This window comes from Centruroides vittatus, unplaced genomic scaffold (assembly GCF_030686945.1).
Source record: "Centruroides vittatus isolate TY-2023 unplaced genomic scaffold, ASM3068694v2 contig_1477, whole genome shotgun sequence".
Taxonomy (NCBI): Eukaryota; Metazoa; Arthropoda; class Arachnida; order Scorpiones; family Buthidae; genus Centruroides; species Centruroides vittatus.
The window spans coordinates 304,384-323,735 of NW_027120916.1; the positions used below are offsets into that span (position 1 = coordinate 304,384).

Here is a 19,352-nt window from a genome sequence, read left to right on the forward strand (position 1 = left end):
TATCATTATAGTGGTATAATAATTGGTATAATAGTGGTATAATAAATAATATATATTATGTTTGGAGTTCCACTCATTCTTTATCTTAAAGGCATCTATTGTTAAATAGCCCTCCTAGAAATTATCTTTAAAATACATGTGTTAGTCTGCGATAAATTGACTATCTGGTGTCAGCATCCTGACGTTGATCTGGATTTCACGATCTTCATTACCCATTACCACTCATAGAAAGGCTATCCTTCGACGCAGTGAGCAGACCGAAAGTTCCGACAGGATGAACACATTACTAGTTCTCAGTAACAACCCCTGTATTCTCACACACACAACTTTATTGCAATATGTAACAAAGTTATTAAAAGCATGTTGAACAGTTTCTTTGATGCCACTGCAACAAGTGGCATTGTTATAGACTGCTAGTGGTAAAAATTTTAACTATTTTTGAAATTTAGTCCATATCTTTCCCATGTCAGGATAATCATGCCTGTAAGGTTTTATTGATCTATCTCTAATGCAGGGGTGGCCAACTTTTGTGTACATAAGATCTACTTTTTATCTTAAAAATGTGTCGCGATCAACTTGTTGTCGTAGACGTAGTTTAAGTGGCGAGGGAGAGATGTGAAATACATACTATGCTTATACACTGTTTCAGTATGAGGTGCACTCCCGCAAGCTATGGGTAGATAAGCAAAAGATATGTTCAAAACTATTTTTTATTTTTTAAATCACTTATTAATTTTCATTCATAAAAAAAATAAATTTCCAGACTCAACTTTTGATATTTGTAGGTATGAGTTCATTCATTTGCAACTAATTCGATTTTTTGACACTTTTTCAAGATTATATTTTAAGTTACTAAAAATCTATTTAATTTTTTTATCAACTGTGATGTATAAGTTGTGGTACTGTTTGTTCTTAAATATGAAAAAGTTTTTATAAAAATGCACAGAATGGCAGATAATTTGATTTTAAGATTTCACTTTCGCAATTTTATTTTATTTTATTTTTTTTGTGCCAGGAAAATTTATCGTGGTAGAATGATATAAGATTTTTAGACTTATTTTTTGCCAATTTATCAATTGTTCGTGGGAGTGCACCTCGTTCTGAAACAGCCTGTATATCTACCTACGTAAAAAACAACATAATTATTTAACGGGCCAAAAAAATCACTTCCAAGAGAATTAAAACAACATGAGTAATTATTAACAATATTTATTAATTCAAATTAGCTACAGATAAAGACACATTTAGAATTTATTTTATTACCTTAACATTAATGAGAGGACTGAGTTTGCATGTCTCTAACCAAGAAATCATAATTAGGTGTATATCCTGACAAAGATAATAATAATGAGTCTTCAGTATGGGAATCAGTCAGGACGGAACGTTGTTTAGTCTTCGTTAACTTTAAGTATGAAAATGCCGATTCACACAGATACGTAGATCCGAAACAAGAATAAATATATTTGCTACATTTGGTGATACTGGGATATTTTTCTCGTTTGATGTATTTCCAAAAATTTTCTTCAAATTTTCTGGCTTGTAAGATTAAATCAGTTTGTAAAATTATAATTTCATTTTCTAATGCCTTTTGCTCCATATGAAATATGTCTGAAATTTTTTGGCTAATGCGTTTCACACTTAAATCTTTTTTAAAAGGAAAAGATATAAATTCCACAATTTCTTTAATGTTTTCAAAATCTTGGAATCTTATCTCAAAATCTTCAATAACTTTTTGGATTTCCGTGATGTATTTGTCGATCTTATAATTAATATTTTTATGTTTTTGTATGTTATCCACCATATTTGGAAAATGATTCAGATTATTTTGTTGCAGATCTTCTATTAGCAAAATAAATTTTGTTTTATATGCATCTATGCAGCTGATCATATCAATTACTGTTTTATTTTTACCTTGTAATTCTAAATTTAAAATGACTTAATATTGAAGTAAAATCGGTAAGAAATGCTAAGTCACTAAGCCAAGTTTCATCATTTATATTTTCACATTTTTCACCTTGCTCATGAAGAAAATCTATTATTTCAGGCAATAAATCACGAAATCGTTGCAGAAATTTACTTCTGCTTAGCCATCTAACATCGGTATGTAGTAATAATACTGGTTGACCTTCGTCAAGCTGCAGTTGGAAGAGACGCCATTTGAGGGAACTTCCTCGAATTGAATTAACAATTTTAAACGCTATGTCCATTACCTCTTTTGTGTTTAGTCTCTTGCTGGTGAATTATGCAGTGGTAGCTTGAAAAGGCTGGGAATTTATCTTCATTTTGACATAGTGTTATAAATCCATTTATGTGAACTATCATTGCAGCTGCGCCATCTGTTGTTATTGAAACTAATTTAAAAAGTGGTACTTTCAAATCATTGAGCAAGTTTTTAAAGGCTTTGAATATATCTACACCTCTAGTCCTTTCTTTCAAAAAAATCATACCCAACAATTCTTCTTTACATGTAAAATCCTTAAAAACCATACGAATGGAAACAAGTAATTGTGCTGTATCACTTATATCTGTCGATTCATCACATTGAAGGGAAAAACAAGAACATCTATTAATATCGTTATATAACTGTTCTTTTACATTTCCACTCATCTTCTCAATTCGTCGCATCACAGTGTTTCGAGACAGTTGTAGATCTTGAATTGCAGCAATAATTTCACTCTTGTTCTTAAAATCATTAAAAAGTGAATCTGACATTTCCAAAAAAATTTCCTTTACAAATTCACCGTCAGAAAATGGTTTACAGTTTTTTGCTAAGAGGTAGCTTACTTTGAATGATGCAGTAGTTACTGCTTGTGACTTCAACATTGGTTTTTTGAAAACATTTTGTTGATTTGTTAATTGAGTTTTAAGACCCCTAACTTTATGTTTTCTCAGTTCGGAATTTGGTGGATAATCTGTTTGATACTTGTTATGTAAAGCTAAAAAATGTCTCTCCAGATTACCCTTTTTAGCGATGGCTATCGAAGTAAGGCATATTAAGCAACGACATTTATCATTCACCATTGTAAAAAAGTAATCGAGTTCCCATTCTTCATTGAAATGATAAGTTTTCGATTTTTTTGGTTTACTACTCATGTTCATGGGTATACTAAAATGCAAAAGAAATACGACAATAAGTATTGAATTAAATATTTTCCTAGAAAATTAAGAAAATAGTTTAGAGGTCTGTTGCGGAGAACGCTTACTTATCAAGTAAATAGATAGGTAAGAAAAGCCACAATTTAATTTAAAACATAAAGAAAAGGTACTTACATTTTAAACAGAAAAAAATTGAAACTCAACGTTATCACTTTCGGGGACCACCACTTCACCCTTCCTCTCTTTACCGTGTTTCGACCTACTCTCTCCGCCCCTCTTCCAGCCTTTCTTTATTTCGGTTTTATGACCCTTTGTCTACATTTCTTATTCCCTTTTTATAACTGTACTCAAATGGATTGCACATGGACCGACAAAACCACAACTCAGGGAGGACGCGGAGGGTCCGATATCACTACAGTTGCGTTTGCGCGTTATGTTCACGCGTTGCGTTCGGTTACAAGTGTAACACATTAAATCAAGACATCGCAAACGATCGACCAAAATTGGCTTTGCGATCGACCGGTCAATCACGATCGACTTGTTGGCCACCCCTGCTCTAATGGGTTTATCTTCAGAGTGGTCTAAAGTGGTATATTTTAATTATACAAGGATTGATCAAATGAAACCCTTCAGAGTAAATTTATTAAGAGTATATCCGTCATGGTATGGTATAATTAAACTAAACAATGAAAAAACAGGACTGCACTTTTGTTTGCTAAAATGTCACCGTAGGTAGTCAGACATGCATCATACTGCTTGGAAAGACAACAGATACTGTCTGCAAAGAATGATGTCGGTTGGTCCTTAATCAATCGGGTGACTGTTTCCTTGACTTTGCATCAGAGATGAAGCATTGTCCTTTAAGAGTTCTTTTTTTTAAAGATCCAAACAAATGAAAGTCACGTGGTGACAGACTGGGGCTCTAGAAAGGGTGGTACAGAACTTCCTAACCTTTTTGTGCTAAAACATCCTGCACAGGGTTCGCAAAATGTGGTCAAGCATTGTAGCACAACAAAATGTAAAGGATGTCTTCCTTCGATGCAATGTGTCAAAGGAAGACAACCTTTTGATGAATTCTGACTCACTTTGATAAGAATTACAGTAGAGTGTCGTTTATCTGAAAGCCAATCAACCGAAACATCGGTTAACCGAAAGCTTTCCAGTCAGACTGTGTTGTGCTGAATCGAATGTTTTTGATACTAGATTAACTTCTAAAGTATATATTTTTTTGTTTTTATATTTTTTAATATATTTCTTTTGTTTGTACAAAATAAAGAAATAATTTTTAACGATACAATAGCCATGATTATTATTATTATAAAAATTTTCGTTAGGCTTAAAATCAACGAAAATTCAATGTGAAGCGACACCCAATGGAGGAAAATTTCAACATGGGATAGGTTAATATATTTTTGCATACATAATCGGTTATCCAAAAAATAAGTTATCCGAACAACCCCAGTTCCCAACTGATTCGGATAAATGACACTCTACTGTAGTTGGTGTCTTTTCCTAGTTGTCTAGATAGGGTTGGTAAGTCTGGTTCACAGATAAATCTAAAACAAACAGCGGCACGAGCCATGTGATAGCATGCCTGTCACTTATTCTTTATGGCTTTATACCACTTGTCCAATATTTCATTGTAGTAGTTGGCATTGATGCTCATGAGAGGGTTTTTAAAATCCACCAGCAAAGACCCTGCAATGTCAAAAAATGCAGTCATCTTAATAACCTTACAGGCAAAGATATGACTTGAATTTTTGTGTGTTGGTGAGCCGGGGTATTTCCATTGCATGCTCACTCATCTACTGGTTGGCTCAAAGTGGCGGCACCAAGTTTCGACCTTAGATGGATTCTGAATAACTTTGGCCATGTTTTCACTATGCTACACCAAAAATAAAACCTGCAACATGACTGATCTTCTAGCTTGTTCATTGATGTATGCTTACCATGCCACATGTGACGTCATTCCTCCCCATTGCTGGACCACATGATACAGCACAAACAGGTTTCATTTGGCCAATCCTAATAGCCACCATGTATTATATTCTCCAAAAATATCTTGCTTTAATTATGTGAAAATAAATTGATGATTTTTCAAATTTAAAACAGTGGAATTTAATACAATTACATAATTAACAAGCTTATCAGCTAGTGATAAGATAAAAATAATAAGCACAAAATATTTAGTATATTAATCTCAAAATTTATTAGATTTGACAGAAATATATGATATTTATATTTCTTTAAATCTCCACAGATGTTTTTGTGCATAAATACCTTTGTGCAACAAATCCAAATTTTCTATACATCAATAATGAATCAATACCAAGATTTTATCTTTGTTAAACTCAATCATTAGGATTATAGCCATCTCTACATAAACTAATAACCAAAAGGAACTATAATCCTAGCATCAATTTAATGAAATATGAACATCTAAAATTTATCTAATACAGTACTGAATGCAATGTGATAATTAAAAATTTTAAATAGCAAAATTGAAACATCCTAAAATCGTATTTAAAATCAGTATTCTTCTTGGCTGTTGTATAGATTACTCCCAGTGGAATTTCAGGACTTTGAATATAAATCTGAACTCAAGGGACCTAGACGAGTTCAATGGTACCCTACTTTTGGACCGGAGACGAAAAATAAGAAAGTTATCATATTTACGATTTCTTGCCTTTCACAATGCATTCTATGCCATTTTAGAGTTTTCCACTAGGTGACGTTCGACTGTTTGTGCTCTCGACGAACTCCTCCCAGAAGGGAGCCGCCAGCAGGCCACCCAGTGTTTAACATCACTAGTTATTGATTCATGGTAGTTCTTGAACAAAAGAAAAAAAAGCAAACATATACTGAATTTCAAGCAGTGCCACCTAGTGAACAACTAACTCTAAAATGGGGTAGAATGCATTGTGAAAGACAAGAAATCATAAATATGATAACTTTCTTATTTTTTGTCTCCATCTCCGATCCAAAAGTAGGGTACTGTTGAACTCGTCTTCGTCCCGAGGTCAGATGTATATTCAAAGTCCCAAAATTCCACTGGGAGTAATCTATACAACATTCTTTTTTCTTTTAACAAGAACAAATTTAAAATATTTTATATGAGGTGTACAGTAAACATGAAGATTTTACTGATTAAATTTGGAATCCATAATCAATGTTGCATGATATATTTTAGAAAAATTAAACTATTTATTAAATATGAAGTTAAAGTAGAATTTAAATTTTCTTAATCTAGCATCTTTCTCAAATTGAAAAATAATCTGTGAATTACAAATTTTAATTTGAATACATATCCTGATGAGATGCAAATATTTTTCTACATGTTTAATAATTTTTAGTAGTGAATGTGTTAAAATTGATAATGTAACAAAGAAACAATTATTATTTCTATGGGATTATTATATCATCCTAAATCAGGGATGGCGAACCTTTTTGAGTCCGCGTGCCCTATTGTAAGCATACTTAGCTTTAAAGATGTTAATGCGTGCCAAAGTCTTAGACTTCTAATAATGATATTTAAAGAAATTAAACGAATATGCTTTAATTCAAATAAATGTAAAAAATCTGATTGAAAAAAAAGATGATCAGGTGATCAACAGAAAGAATGATTGAAAAAGACAGAAATCATATGCTACATTATGTACCAGATGATTTCTCTTACGTACCACTTTGGGCACGCGTGCCATAGGTTCACCATCCCTGTCCCAGATGATTACTTTAATTACCATTGAGATCTTTAATAATGATAAATATAGAAGACTACCTACTATAAAAAAATATGTTGACAAATATATTGATTTCAAACAACTAAAAGTATAATTTGCCATGACAAAGAGTACATTGTCTGGTAAAGCAGCTTTAATACAGCAAGATAAACCAATGGATACATTCATTATACTAAACAATTCCAAAGCACTTGAGTATTATATTTTATCACTTAATACTCAAGTTTAGATGGTGACCATGACCATGGGATATGCTGATCATGTTTAATAGCTGAATTCACTTATGCTATCTTTAATAGCTATAACTGATCAAAACAGTTTCACCTGTGTAAGAAGTGAAATAGATATTGATTTAAATGCTTCCTGTCACAGTTGTATTGACATTTTCTATGTGAATATAAAATTGCCACAAGGGACTTATCATACAGGAAAAATGGCAAAATGGTGTAAAAATAGGCTTAGATATTATTTACAAATATGACAGCAGGCATTATAAAATTAATCCACTTATACATACAGCTATTAGCAACTGAAAACATACAGTACATGCAAAATGTAAATTTAAGAAAAATTTAATTTACTTTTTTGAATGTTTTAGTTTGTAGAAATGAATAGAGCCTTCTGTAGTGCCATTTACCATTTGCATCAACTCATAATTCATCGTTCAACAGATTCATTGCCATTATATAGCAGTTACTGTTCCCATACCTCTGCTCAATTAGAACTGTAGTGTCTATCAAACATAGCCAATGACATATACATTTCATTTAAAGTAGACTATGCCGCCGGAGCTTATCCGGCAAATTAAAGTCACTTTCCTAGACAACATGCCCAAAGTAAACATCTTAAAAGACTCAACAAAACTAGAGGCTAGGAATCAGAAATTCTTCTAAATATATAAAATACTAAAATTTGTTGTTTTATATTTTTGATCATATATTCTATAGTAATAGAGAACAATTATCTGACATAGACCAAGTTTAGGAAATAAGTGAAGCTTCATCTATAAACACGAACAATTGGAAGTCAAGTTCATCATTGTTCATATCTTTATGAACAATAAAATTAAAGTGCTCTCTTTCGCTTTTTATTGTTATTTATCTTGAAATAGACACGTGAATGAATGATGATCCTAGTTTTTAATGATCAATTATAACAGCTCCTATTAATGTGTTCTGCACTGTTACTTTAATGCTGTCCTTTATATTTTACATTTAAAAGCTAAAATATCACAATACATTTTATAAATGTTAAATATATATTTCTCCTGATAAAATTTTCACATATTATTTGAAAATTTTAAGATAACACCGGGTTATTGAAAATAACACGATTCGCCAACAAACACGGTCAATAATTTTAAAAAATAAATCAAGAAATTATATAGTTTAACTTATTAAACTTATAACACTTAATACGTATTACTATCAGAGTAAATAATATTTAGTTCTTACACATTACATTAAAAGTAAAAATATCGGTCACAATAAGATTCGTTGTTATCATGTTAGAGAATAAAAACAAATATACGCAAAACACTTACTCTTTGAGCAACGTTACTTTTATTCCACTGACGATACGAAATAATAAAAATCTCTAAAACAAAAAAGATTCTACGTTTCTGTTCGGTAAAAATCTCACCGTGTCCATACTTAGGACTAAAAGTAGTCTTAACGTGAATTCGATTACGTAACTGAAATCAATCAAAATTAAAATCGATGATATATTACATCTTCATTGTCAAATACTCACACGGACTGTTAGCGGTTTATTAATACTATCATTTAGAACCATTAAGAAATAAATAAAAACCTCTTTCTGAATAAATCAAATTAGGCTTAACTGCAGCCACGTTAGATCAAGACTCGATTGCAGCGACTACACATTTTTTTTTTTAATTCATTTATAATTTATTTATTTATAAATATATATATATATATATATACATTTGTAATATTTTCATATTTTTATATTTATATGTATAATAATTTTTAAAATTTTACATGTGAAAATATCTTAATTACAAGAATGTTCATAATTTCAATTTTTTTTTCTGCAATTTTTTATATGCGACGAATATTGAATAAATGTGTAAGAAAAATATAACTGTATATACATAATAAACATATAAGAAAAGTAACCGCATTAATATCGCATTGAAACATATATATTATCATCTTACAAGCTACCGAAAAGTTTTAAAATATCTTGGACCAAATACGAGCAATCAGCAACTTACCACCACGAAGATCCGAGGAGTTAAGAGTTAAAATTCTATCTAGACCCTAATTTATCATGAATAGTACGAATCGAAATTTTGCCATTTATTTATTCAGCATTAATTATGACCGATTTCATTGTGAATCAAGCTTTTTTTTTTCTTTTAACGTTTTCCGCTGCAGTTGGCTCTCGAAGACGGCCGGATGGCCGAGCGGTCAAGGTGGCAGCCTACCGCTCTGGAAGACCTGGGATCGAATTCAAACGGGTCGAAAAATCTGCAGGAATTTTTTGGGGATAGTCCGTCTGAATACGTCGGGCCCCATCCCTCAACATTCGGCCGTCCTATTGTGGGCCTGGCCGAACCCATAACGGGCTTGCTAGAAGAGGCTCTCTTAGTGCCTACAGGGTGGAAGAAGTTTAAAATAAACTAGGCTATGGAAGGATCATTTTAATTCATTATTCCCATCATGAATTTAGCAAGGCAGCAGCGAAGCTGTTAAGTAGTGTAGCTGTACGCTATATATTTTTGTTGTAAATATAAATTTAAGTTTAGTTTAGTATCCTTTTTTTTCTATTCTTTGTCTCATCTCCTTATAGAACTTTCTTATAGAATGGTCCCTTGGTTGGGATTACCAATTCCAAGAAAGGTTTACGTAAACAAAAGGTGAGGCAAGGCCCTGGGGCCGATGAACAAAGGGAAGAAACAGTTTTGGTCAAAACTCTCAACGAGGACGGACGGAGAGAAGGAAGGCACCAGATAGCTAGTACGACAATCGGAGACCACTAGGTTTCGAAAAAGAGACTTAGATTCGAATTCCGAAGAATAAGGGCGGAGTTAGGGTAGCCACCCAATCGAATTTTAGACAATTGAAGGCTACGTTCACCCCAAGGAAGCTAGTGAAAGAAATTGAAAGGAGTGCCGACAGATAACACGAGAAGCAACGTCCCAAGAAAAGCATCAAACTAGTATCTCACCCAAGTCTTTGAAAAAACAGGAAAGTCCCGGGTATTTCTACCTTTTTTCTTCTTCTATTTTCCATCTTCTCTTCTTTTCCTTAGTTATAATTAGCATAAGAATTAGTTTGTAAGTTTCGGCCCGCGTATAGTTGTCGCGCTCGTTGATCTTTTGTTTGTTAGGATAGATTGTAACGTGTGTGTGTATAGAAATCACTTGTAGTTGTTGGGATCCAAAGAACCTGTTTAGAGCGAAAATAAATTACTTTGTTACGAGAATAAAATCTAGTTATTTATTTGTACTATCCCGCTCGCTGGACCTTGTACTTCTCGCCCTAAACTTCACAATAGTAAAGGACGAGTCCCGACATATTCAGAACAGGTCACCCCGAACAATTTCCGAGATTGCTCGCCCAGATTCGATCCCGGGTCTCCCAGGTTATGGCAGTTAAGGCGTCAATCTATTTCTTGGTAGGTTGACATCCTAACCGTTTCGGCCATCTTGCTATGGCTCAAACTTATTCTTTAAGAATAAAATTATGACAGGCCATATAGTCTGAATGTACTGGGTACCTCGTATCAATTCGTCAGTCAATATAGAGATACCTCAGTTGTGTATAAACACCATATTTATCGTATTCAATAAACAGTCTGTAACTTTTTTCTGCAGCTGAGCTATTTAATAGAGCAAGTAGACTATTAGAGGATGACTATTATTTCTGTTCTTTGGGAGTTAGGAGCGAATATTAATGAAATAAATCCAGTAATTTTTAAAATTTATTATTATTCGTACAACAACGCAACATTTAACACACTCATACTTATTTCAACATACAGTAAAAGTGGAAATGCTGAATAGAATGTGCAATTTTCAGTTTAAAATAAGCTTTGTCTTTTCTCCAACACATAGCAAGCTTACTATTAAATGTCGCTGTCTATAACTTTTTCATCTTGAAACTGCGCTACTGTGTATATATAGATGGCCGGATGGCCGAGGGATTAACTGTCAGCCTACCGCTTCGGAAGACAGGGCCGGAGTTTAGGAGATTGGAGCGATTGGTGCCAATCGGGCCCCGCGCTTGAAGGGACCCCGCATCACGTCAAAATTTATATATTTAAAAATAGTACATGTTACAAAAATAAATATCTAGGTATATTATTATTAAAAATAAAACAACATATTTCAATGTGTAAATTAAGTTAATTAATTTTGTTATTTAAAGTTTGAGGGGCCCCGCAAAAAAAAATTCAATCGGGCCTCGCACCTATTGGATCCGGCGCTGTCGGAAGATCTAAGATGGGTCGTAAAATCACAGGAATTTTTCGGGGGGGAGGGAGATGGTGAGGTATGGAGCCGCTCCGACTATACCAGGCCCCAAACTTCACCATCTGGCCGTACCATTGTTAGCTTGGAAAAACCCACAATAAATCAGATTAAATAAGACCCATTTTATATTATAGTATATAAAATATATAATATAATATATTTTATATTGAAATATATATATATATATATATATATATATATAAATTATTAGTTTTAAAAAAATTGTATTAATCAATTTGTTCTAATTACAGTGCTGTAACAAATTATTATATATAATTAATGCAAATTTCTGAAAAGTGATTTATTGCATTTGTGCATTTGACCCTGTGCAACATGTAAAATACAGCGGTGCCTCATACTTCGAATTTAATTCATTCCAGGAGTCGTTCGAAGTCAGAAGCAATTTTTCCCATTTGAAATAATGGAAAATGAGTTGATTCATTACTAGACCCTGACAATATCCATTTCAATAAAATTAAAACAGCAAATTTGCATAATTTAAAAAGAAAATAACACAATTAAATGCCCTAATAATAAATTAAAACACGATAACAATAAATAAAATATATAAATACAGTACGATAAAACGAAAATTGCATTTACTGGTTGCAAACCGTCGACGATTACCGCTTTCACGCTTCGAGTTAACTTCCTTTTTCACCTCAATCACTCTTAGACTTTGTTGCCTACACCCAATTATTGTTATGTTATGTTTATCACAAAGTAACAAGGAGATCAAATCAGGTAGTGTGAGTGGGTTGTCCAGGTTTCGTGGAAGTCGATATTTTCCTCAGAACCCCAGAGAAAAAGTACGAAAAATTTGGTGCAGGTTGATCAAAAAGCGTAGAACAGAGCGAGAAAAACATTCTATTACAGTATATATCAGGTTGTAAAAGGTAAAATCGAGACATTTTGATTTTTTTTTTTTTTTTCTGTAAACGACTAGAGAAAAATATCAAAAGAAAGTTCGATGTACGTATATAAGTGATCAAAAGGCGTCTCATCACGTATTTCATTGTACACAGACACATCAGCAATGTCTTACAATATGAAACTTTTGAAAGAATATATTCACGTGCTATTGCTCTAGCTCTACGAAAGTGGCCACAACACAACGAAGGCCCACGATTTCATATGCTAAGCATTTGTTAAAGCGTTCGCGGGTGAACAAAGGTCAACCAGCTGTTGCAAATGTCAAAGTGCCGATAGTGCGGAAGAACGCAATGATCTGCATTTGTTTGGTATCGTTCATGATTGAGCTGCTTCAACCAACGTAATTATCACAAAATAACTCTAAAATAACTAGCTTGTTTGAATACAAAGATCAAAGAACTGCATTCAAAAATCGACAAAATCCGATACCGCCACGACAGTGTGCCAACACATCACAGCAAAGATGACCTCAGAGACTATGGTCAGTATGGGCTGAAGTGTTCTCCTCATTCACCTTACAACCCGGACTTCGTGCCAACTGACTAACATCTATTTCTCCCCCTGCAGAACCATACAATTCAATGACAGTATTCGACGCTTTAAAATATTTTTCTATAAAAAGAATTAATTTCGTTGAGTCTGCAAGTTGATGGAATATTTCTGTAACTTTGCAATTTTTTCTATACGCTCGTCATATGGTTTATACTATACGTCATATTATTTTAAGTACATTTCGTTTAGAAATTTTAATTCGAATGGCGAGATTTTATCATAAAGCATGCGATTATAAATAGTAATCGATTCACTAAAAATGATTTTAAAATCGCTATTTGAAGTTTAATTTAAAAAACTTATAAAAGCACATACAATACTGTACTGTACTATTAGTGGAAATGTGATATGAATCAAGTAGTACCGTATTTTCGCAGAATGACTGGCATGCTAGTCTATCCTGGGGAGACCCCGAAATCAGATATTTCCGTATGGCAAAAACTGGCATGCCGGTTTAAGTGCGGTTAAACATTAAAAACAAAACGAATGAGTTTTTATTCTAAAACTATGAAACTGTCAGCATTACATCAAAAATTACGATTATATGTTTAATTTCTTCATTTTGTCTTCTTTCTAACAACGTAAAATACTCGTGGAATTCCGAAAGTCCTTTTTTTATGTTTATTTTATTGTAATTTGATTCAAAAACACAAAAATAAACAAATTAAATTTAAGACACTCGCCGTAAATTATTTCAGCTTACACCGATTAACATCGACTTTGCGTGAAATTTGAGAGGAAGGCATTCTTTTTAAGGTCGAGGTAGATGGTCAGTGTAGATAACATAACATAAAATCATAACAATACAATAACAATACATAAAATCTGCAATGGGACTTTCGCCCAATACATAAAATCTGCAATGGGACTTTCTGCAATGGGATAACAATACATAAAATCTGCAATGGGACTTTCGCCTCTCTACCGTAACACATAGGTGATTTCTACACTAATTCAAATTGCCTAGGATACTTTCCGCAAATGTACATAACTAAATCATTTGAACGACATAAATGCCAAATTGTTCACCTCTTCAACATCAATAGTATGAGACGGTGCTAATATATTTCATAGCAGACTTTAGACTATAGTGATATACTCTGCACTGCTCACTTAAGTAAATTAAATCATCAAAACCACCTGCACTACATAGATGCCTTATCTAACATATTCCTATCAACTATTGGAATAGTTTGTGAAATAAACTTTCGTAGCCGACCATAGATTATAGTGATACACCCTCCACTGTATTATAAAGCAATTAATATTATTATTGTTTCTATAACCATAATAACCGACAACTAATATATAATGGAATACATGTAAGAACTCAACCAGTGCGTTCTGAGAAAACGCGCTGAAACAAGAAATGGTTTCATATGAAATACTAACTGCAAACACATTTACAAGATTAACAACGAAGGGAAAATACCAATAAAACTCCATGATAGAATACAATGTCAGCAGAAAGATATAACACAACAACTAGGAGGAATAATCACAGAATACTATGATAGCATACAACGATAAAGACGGGAAATCCCTATCCTCACCAAAGTAAGTATCGAGAACGTGCGACAGAATATGTCAATGGGAACGACAGAATAGTACGATGAGAAAGGATGGAATACAACGAAACGGAGGACAGGAAAACAGCGATAAAACACAACGGGGAGGAAGAAGAAATACACACTAATACCATAGAACAACACAATAAGACATAAGGATCCTCTTAATACCGAAGTGAGTATTGTGCACAATATGTTAGGGGAGTTCATAGGAGCTTAGACAAGGAAAAGACAAACTGTCATTACTCTAAGACAAACATTCTAACATAAGTGAACTTTCGAACTCATCAACATTATCCGGATACAAATAAATTATAAATTAGATAACAATGTCGGGATAATAATATAGCGGCTACGTCCGCATGTATGTATTTAAACCCTTGCAAAGCAAGATGCGAAGCAAGGTCGTGAATAAAGTTGGAGTACCAACCTCCTGACGAACTGTCAGGAAGGATGGACTGCTCCATTTAAGTAAGTAAGTAAGTAAGGTCAGTGTAGCCCACACTAACTACTACTACTACTACTATTCCTACTAATGTCAATAAGTCGTTAATTGTTTTATTGTCTTGTACAAAGCCGGATTTACCAATCCAGGGGCCCTGGGCACAAATTCGGTGGGGGCGCACCTTTAATTAAGGGTAGGCAAATTTGATGATTTAGAAAATTTACACAAAATACTGTACTTTCAATTAGATTTGAACTAGGAAGTTGTAAATTTCATTTAAAAATAAGGTTATTGTAAACATACATATATTTTATAGCGTAAAACTAATTATTTTAATTTAACTGAAAAATACCTATGTGAAATTTTTTCCCGAAATTTTCCGATGTTTCATAGGTTTTTTCCCGGGTTTGGTTTTCTCTGCCTGTTGCCCTCATGATTAGGCCACACTAGGCTGTCGCGGTAATAGAAAAAAAATTATGTTTAAACATAATTTTTTTTTAGTTTTGTGGGGGCCCCTATTTTGTGGGGGCCCTGGGCACAGGCCCCAAATGCCCTTATGTAAATCCGGCCCTGGTCTTGTAAACGAAAACTCTTCTCGATTTTAAGTCCGTCAAATTACAATGTTATTATTATATTGTACTCGGAAGAATGTTTTCTTTAACGTTTAATTAACTAGTTTTGTTAGATTGATTAATTTTATATTTTAATCGCAGTTTAACCGGCATGCTGGTATATGTGGCTTGTCGGTCATTCCGCGAAAATAAGGTAATAAAAAATATTTTTTAAAACTTTAAAGAAACGCTTTTTATTCATATAAATGCACTGAAAAGTAAAAAAAAAAAAAAATTAAAGCGTGGGCGTTTCGTGATCATAAAAATTGATTATAAAATAAATTTAAAAATAAAAATAAGTCTAGCAAAAAGTTGCGTAACTTTCCAGGCTTTTATATTTTATTTTAAAAATAACATTTATATCAATCATAATAAATAAAATTGTGTGTGGCACCATCTGTTGTGAGATTTTGTTATAAAAATCTTTTTATATTATTAATTATTACAAAATGGCAAAAAGCTTAATTTTCAGGATAAAGTTGCGTTTTATGAAATATTATAAATGATAATAAAGAGTAAAGTCTTAAGTTCGACCTCTCTCGAGATATGACGTATTGCATCCAACTATCTTCCTACCCCCTCGACCCTTAAACAACCAAAATTTAATAACATCAATATCATTTATATACAAGATACTGTGCCAAATTTCTTTTCCTAGTCTTAACCCCATTCTGAGATATCAAACGAAATAGACACACGCACACGAAAATTTTTCCCGTTTTTTGGGTTCACAAAACATTAATTTGCAAAAAACTCGGATGGTCAAAAGACAATTTTCCGTAAACGGTGCAGTAAAAGTTTTTATTACTTAATAACTGACAAATAAAGTTTCCTTTTCGACCGCGAGAAAATATCTTAAATTAAGTAAGAAGTAATATTTAAAATTCTTTGTATGTTTACCTACCAACTATCCAATCAAATAAGCGCAGCTGATCTCTTGCAAACTGCGGGAACGAATGAAAAAGTTTTTAATTACTTTTAATTAATTAAATGTTTTAGTATCATTTTTGTAAGGAAACAATATATGAATACTTTATAATATCATCGTTTATGTTATATTCCATAAGCACTGCTTTATTGTGATTACTGGTTATTACAATCAATAGCAAGGATCCATTCAAAACAGTGAAATCACTACATTCTATCCGATTAGAATTATACCATCCAATATTAATTGAAATTGATCAGTATTTTACTTTCCCGGCTGTTATAAGAGGAAAAATATGGCGATCAGTAAAAAAAATGATTCCCTAGAATCTAGATTAGTGATTCTCAACCACTGTTCCGCGAGATTTTTGAAATGTGCCGCCACTGCGAATACCCGTACATAAGCGACGTCAGACAAGTAATTCAATAGGTTCTACCCTCCTAGGGCGCATTTGGAAATTGCAACCGGTGTTGCCGGTAGTTACCGAAGCGTTTAGACAATGTGCGCAAACCAACCGCGTTTAAAAATCACTGTTATGACGTCCTGCGGTACTTACCGAAGTAACTGTGTGTGCCGCCAAATTTTTAAATTATTAAAAGTGTACCATGACGAAAAAAGGTTGAGAATCACTGCCCTAAGATACTTACATTTTTGGACTGGGGACCTTAAAACGTCGAGAAATGTGAAAATGTATGGGATTTTTTTCCCTGTATGAATGACAATATATGTGTGTGTTGGTGAGTTGCACAATTTTGCTCACCCAATTTGAAGCTTACTAACTCTTGTAACTTTTGTCGAAAATTTCTGAAATTCTGCATAGAGGTATGTATTACGGGCATTGATGCTATTAAATTTTGATGGTTAAGGTCGAGAGCGTGGGAAGATAGTGGGTAGGTCGTGTCATAACTTATCTTGAGTGGGATCGGACTTAGATGAAAAAATTTACTCGTTATTAGCATTTACAACTTTTTCCTCCTAAAACTCATCTCTACCCTTAATATTAAAGTTTTTGCCATTTTATAATAATTAATAACAAAAATTTTTAAAAACACAATCTCATAACAGCGTTACACACAGTTTTAACTTTTTTGCCGGGAAAGTTACACAATTCGTTTTTGGATTTTTATTAAGTTATAAATTGATTTGATAACATTAGTATTTAGAACAAGGAGATCTCAAAACTAGGTTGTGCTTTGGGTCTGCCAAGTACCTGATCCACCACTGGTCCGTGGGAAATCAAGCAATGAAAAATTTCTGTGGTACCCCTTTAGGGTTGCCAACATTTGCCAACTACTGGCCTGGAGAATTGCCCCCCAAAATAAACAGTTACAATATTTTATTTATTCAACAATTATATTATCATATACGAGTACAGTATATTATATTTATATATAGTATTACACAGTTAACAATTCAACATTATTTTATATAGTAAGTATAATTGTAATGCTTCTTATTTCTTAAAATAAGAAATAAAGAAGCATTACAATTATAACTGTTGGTAACGGCGCGAAAGGAAGAAAGGACAAAAGACATTACAAAGAATATTATCGTTCTATCAAGACGGTTGCAAGACACTAGAAGACTGTTGCCATTTTCGCCAAAACTTGAAATTGTAATTTATTACAATATTCACTTCAAAATAGCTAAATAGATCAGTAAAAATCGGTAATTTGTTTTTCACATGCAATCTTTAATAAGAAAATATACCAGAATCCAAAATGGCTTTTTCACCGTTCTGAAGCCATATAATTTTACAGTTGTGGATTAATAACAGGATATACTACTATTATGTAATAGTTTTTAATTTTAATAATTCAGCGCTTATCGTAATGATGATTTTGTATGCAAATTTTCAACGAAAGTTTTTGATCTGGAAATATGAGGAATAATGTGAATGTTACAGAATAATTAACAAACCGATTTTAAATTTTAATATTAAAGAATAATAAGTAAAACATTGATATTCCTGATGAAATTACTAGTAAAACTGGAGACTGGATAAATGTCACCAAAACTGGACTCTCCAGGCGAAAATGACACGGTTGGTAACCCTATACCCCTTTCCTTGATGCCCTAAGCACGTACTTATTTTGATTAATAGTTAATCTAGCTATGCTTAGCCGAATTCAAAATTTAACACAGTATTAGTTAGCAATATAGCAAGTGTTTTTCCCAATTTTATAGAACAATAGCGTTCTTCGAAATTTAGTTGCAGCTAATGGGTACTGTGTATAATAATAATACATTAATTTATATTTAACTCAAAGTAACCTCATTGTAAGTAAATTGTAAAATGTTAGTGAATCGATGAATGCAGTTTCACTTATAATAAACTCACGAATTCACTTCTTTTAACTCCTATGCGTGGGGTTTCTCCATCACGTAACCAGAGAGGCACGGACATTTGGTTTTCTTCTTCTTATTATAGAAAGTGGCATGTGCTGCACGAGATGAAATTCCAAAACCGCACATCATTTCAAGATATATGTCAATCAGCCTACATTTGTTAACATTAAGAACAGAAAATAGTACATAACGTTTTTTTAGTATTAAAACAATTATTAATCAAGATTCGAAAGTTGTTACAAAATAATATTGGAAATTCTCGATTATTATTGATGAATGGAAACACTATCCTTTGAGGTTACTTCTTAGCTTATTTATTTTTAATTCGCTGCATTATTTTTTAAGATTGATGTACAGTACAATAATAATAGATATTGGGAAATAATTCGTTTATTTTTTCCCAACGAAATTATAGGCCTGTATTTAAAATACGAGAAAGGAGAATATTCATTATTTTCATTGGAGATGATGAAATAAACTGTTTCTATGAATACAGTGAAAATTATGAACAACGTACAGAAAATATTTCACGCTATAATTTTTAAGTTATTTATAGTTCTGAATCTATTCATTAAATTACTAAAATGTCTTATTAATGATTAAATTAAATTACATAACTAAGTTTTTAG

The 19,352-nt window shown here is 32.6% G+C and overlaps 2 protein-coding genes across 5 annotated transcripts in view; both read right to left on the bottom strand.

The window, feature by feature from the left end:
- The window catches only part of scny (scrawny), a 357,320-nt gene that overhangs the window by 111,154 nt on the left and 226,814 nt on the right, over positions 1-19,352 (bottom strand). For 3 of the 4 annotated variants that reach the window (XR_010879658.1, XM_067262465.1, XM_067262466.1), the window contains exon 1: positions 8,380-8,719. The gene's annotated coding sequence lies outside the window, so the exon portion shown is untranslated. Of the gene's footprint in view, positions 1-8,379; positions 8,720-19,352 lie in introns of those variants that run through there. The other variant, XM_067262464.1, reaches the window with a different exon arrangement.
- Positions 1,271-3,093, bottom strand: LOC136968505 (general transcription factor II-I repeat domain-containing protein 2-like). The gene is made up of 2 exons (XM_067262485.1): positions 2,211-3,093; positions 1,271-1,920 (listed from the first exon to the last, which is right to left on the bottom strand). Exons 1-2 carry the CDS (start codon positions 3,091-3,093, stop codon positions 1,271-1,273), a joined length of 1,533 nt encoding a protein of 510 aa, XP_067118586.1.

Excerpts from the sequence above, each read along its gene's own strand:
- LOC136968505 (XM_067262485.1), bottom strand. The coding sequence starts at position 3,093 with ATGAGTAGTAAACCAAAAAAATCGAAAACTTATCATTTCAATGAAGAA. Across the intron at positions 1,921-2,210 it reads AGAGACTAAACACAAAAGAG|AATTACAAGGTAAAAATAAA; the intron begins GTAATGGACATA and ends TTTTAAATTTAG.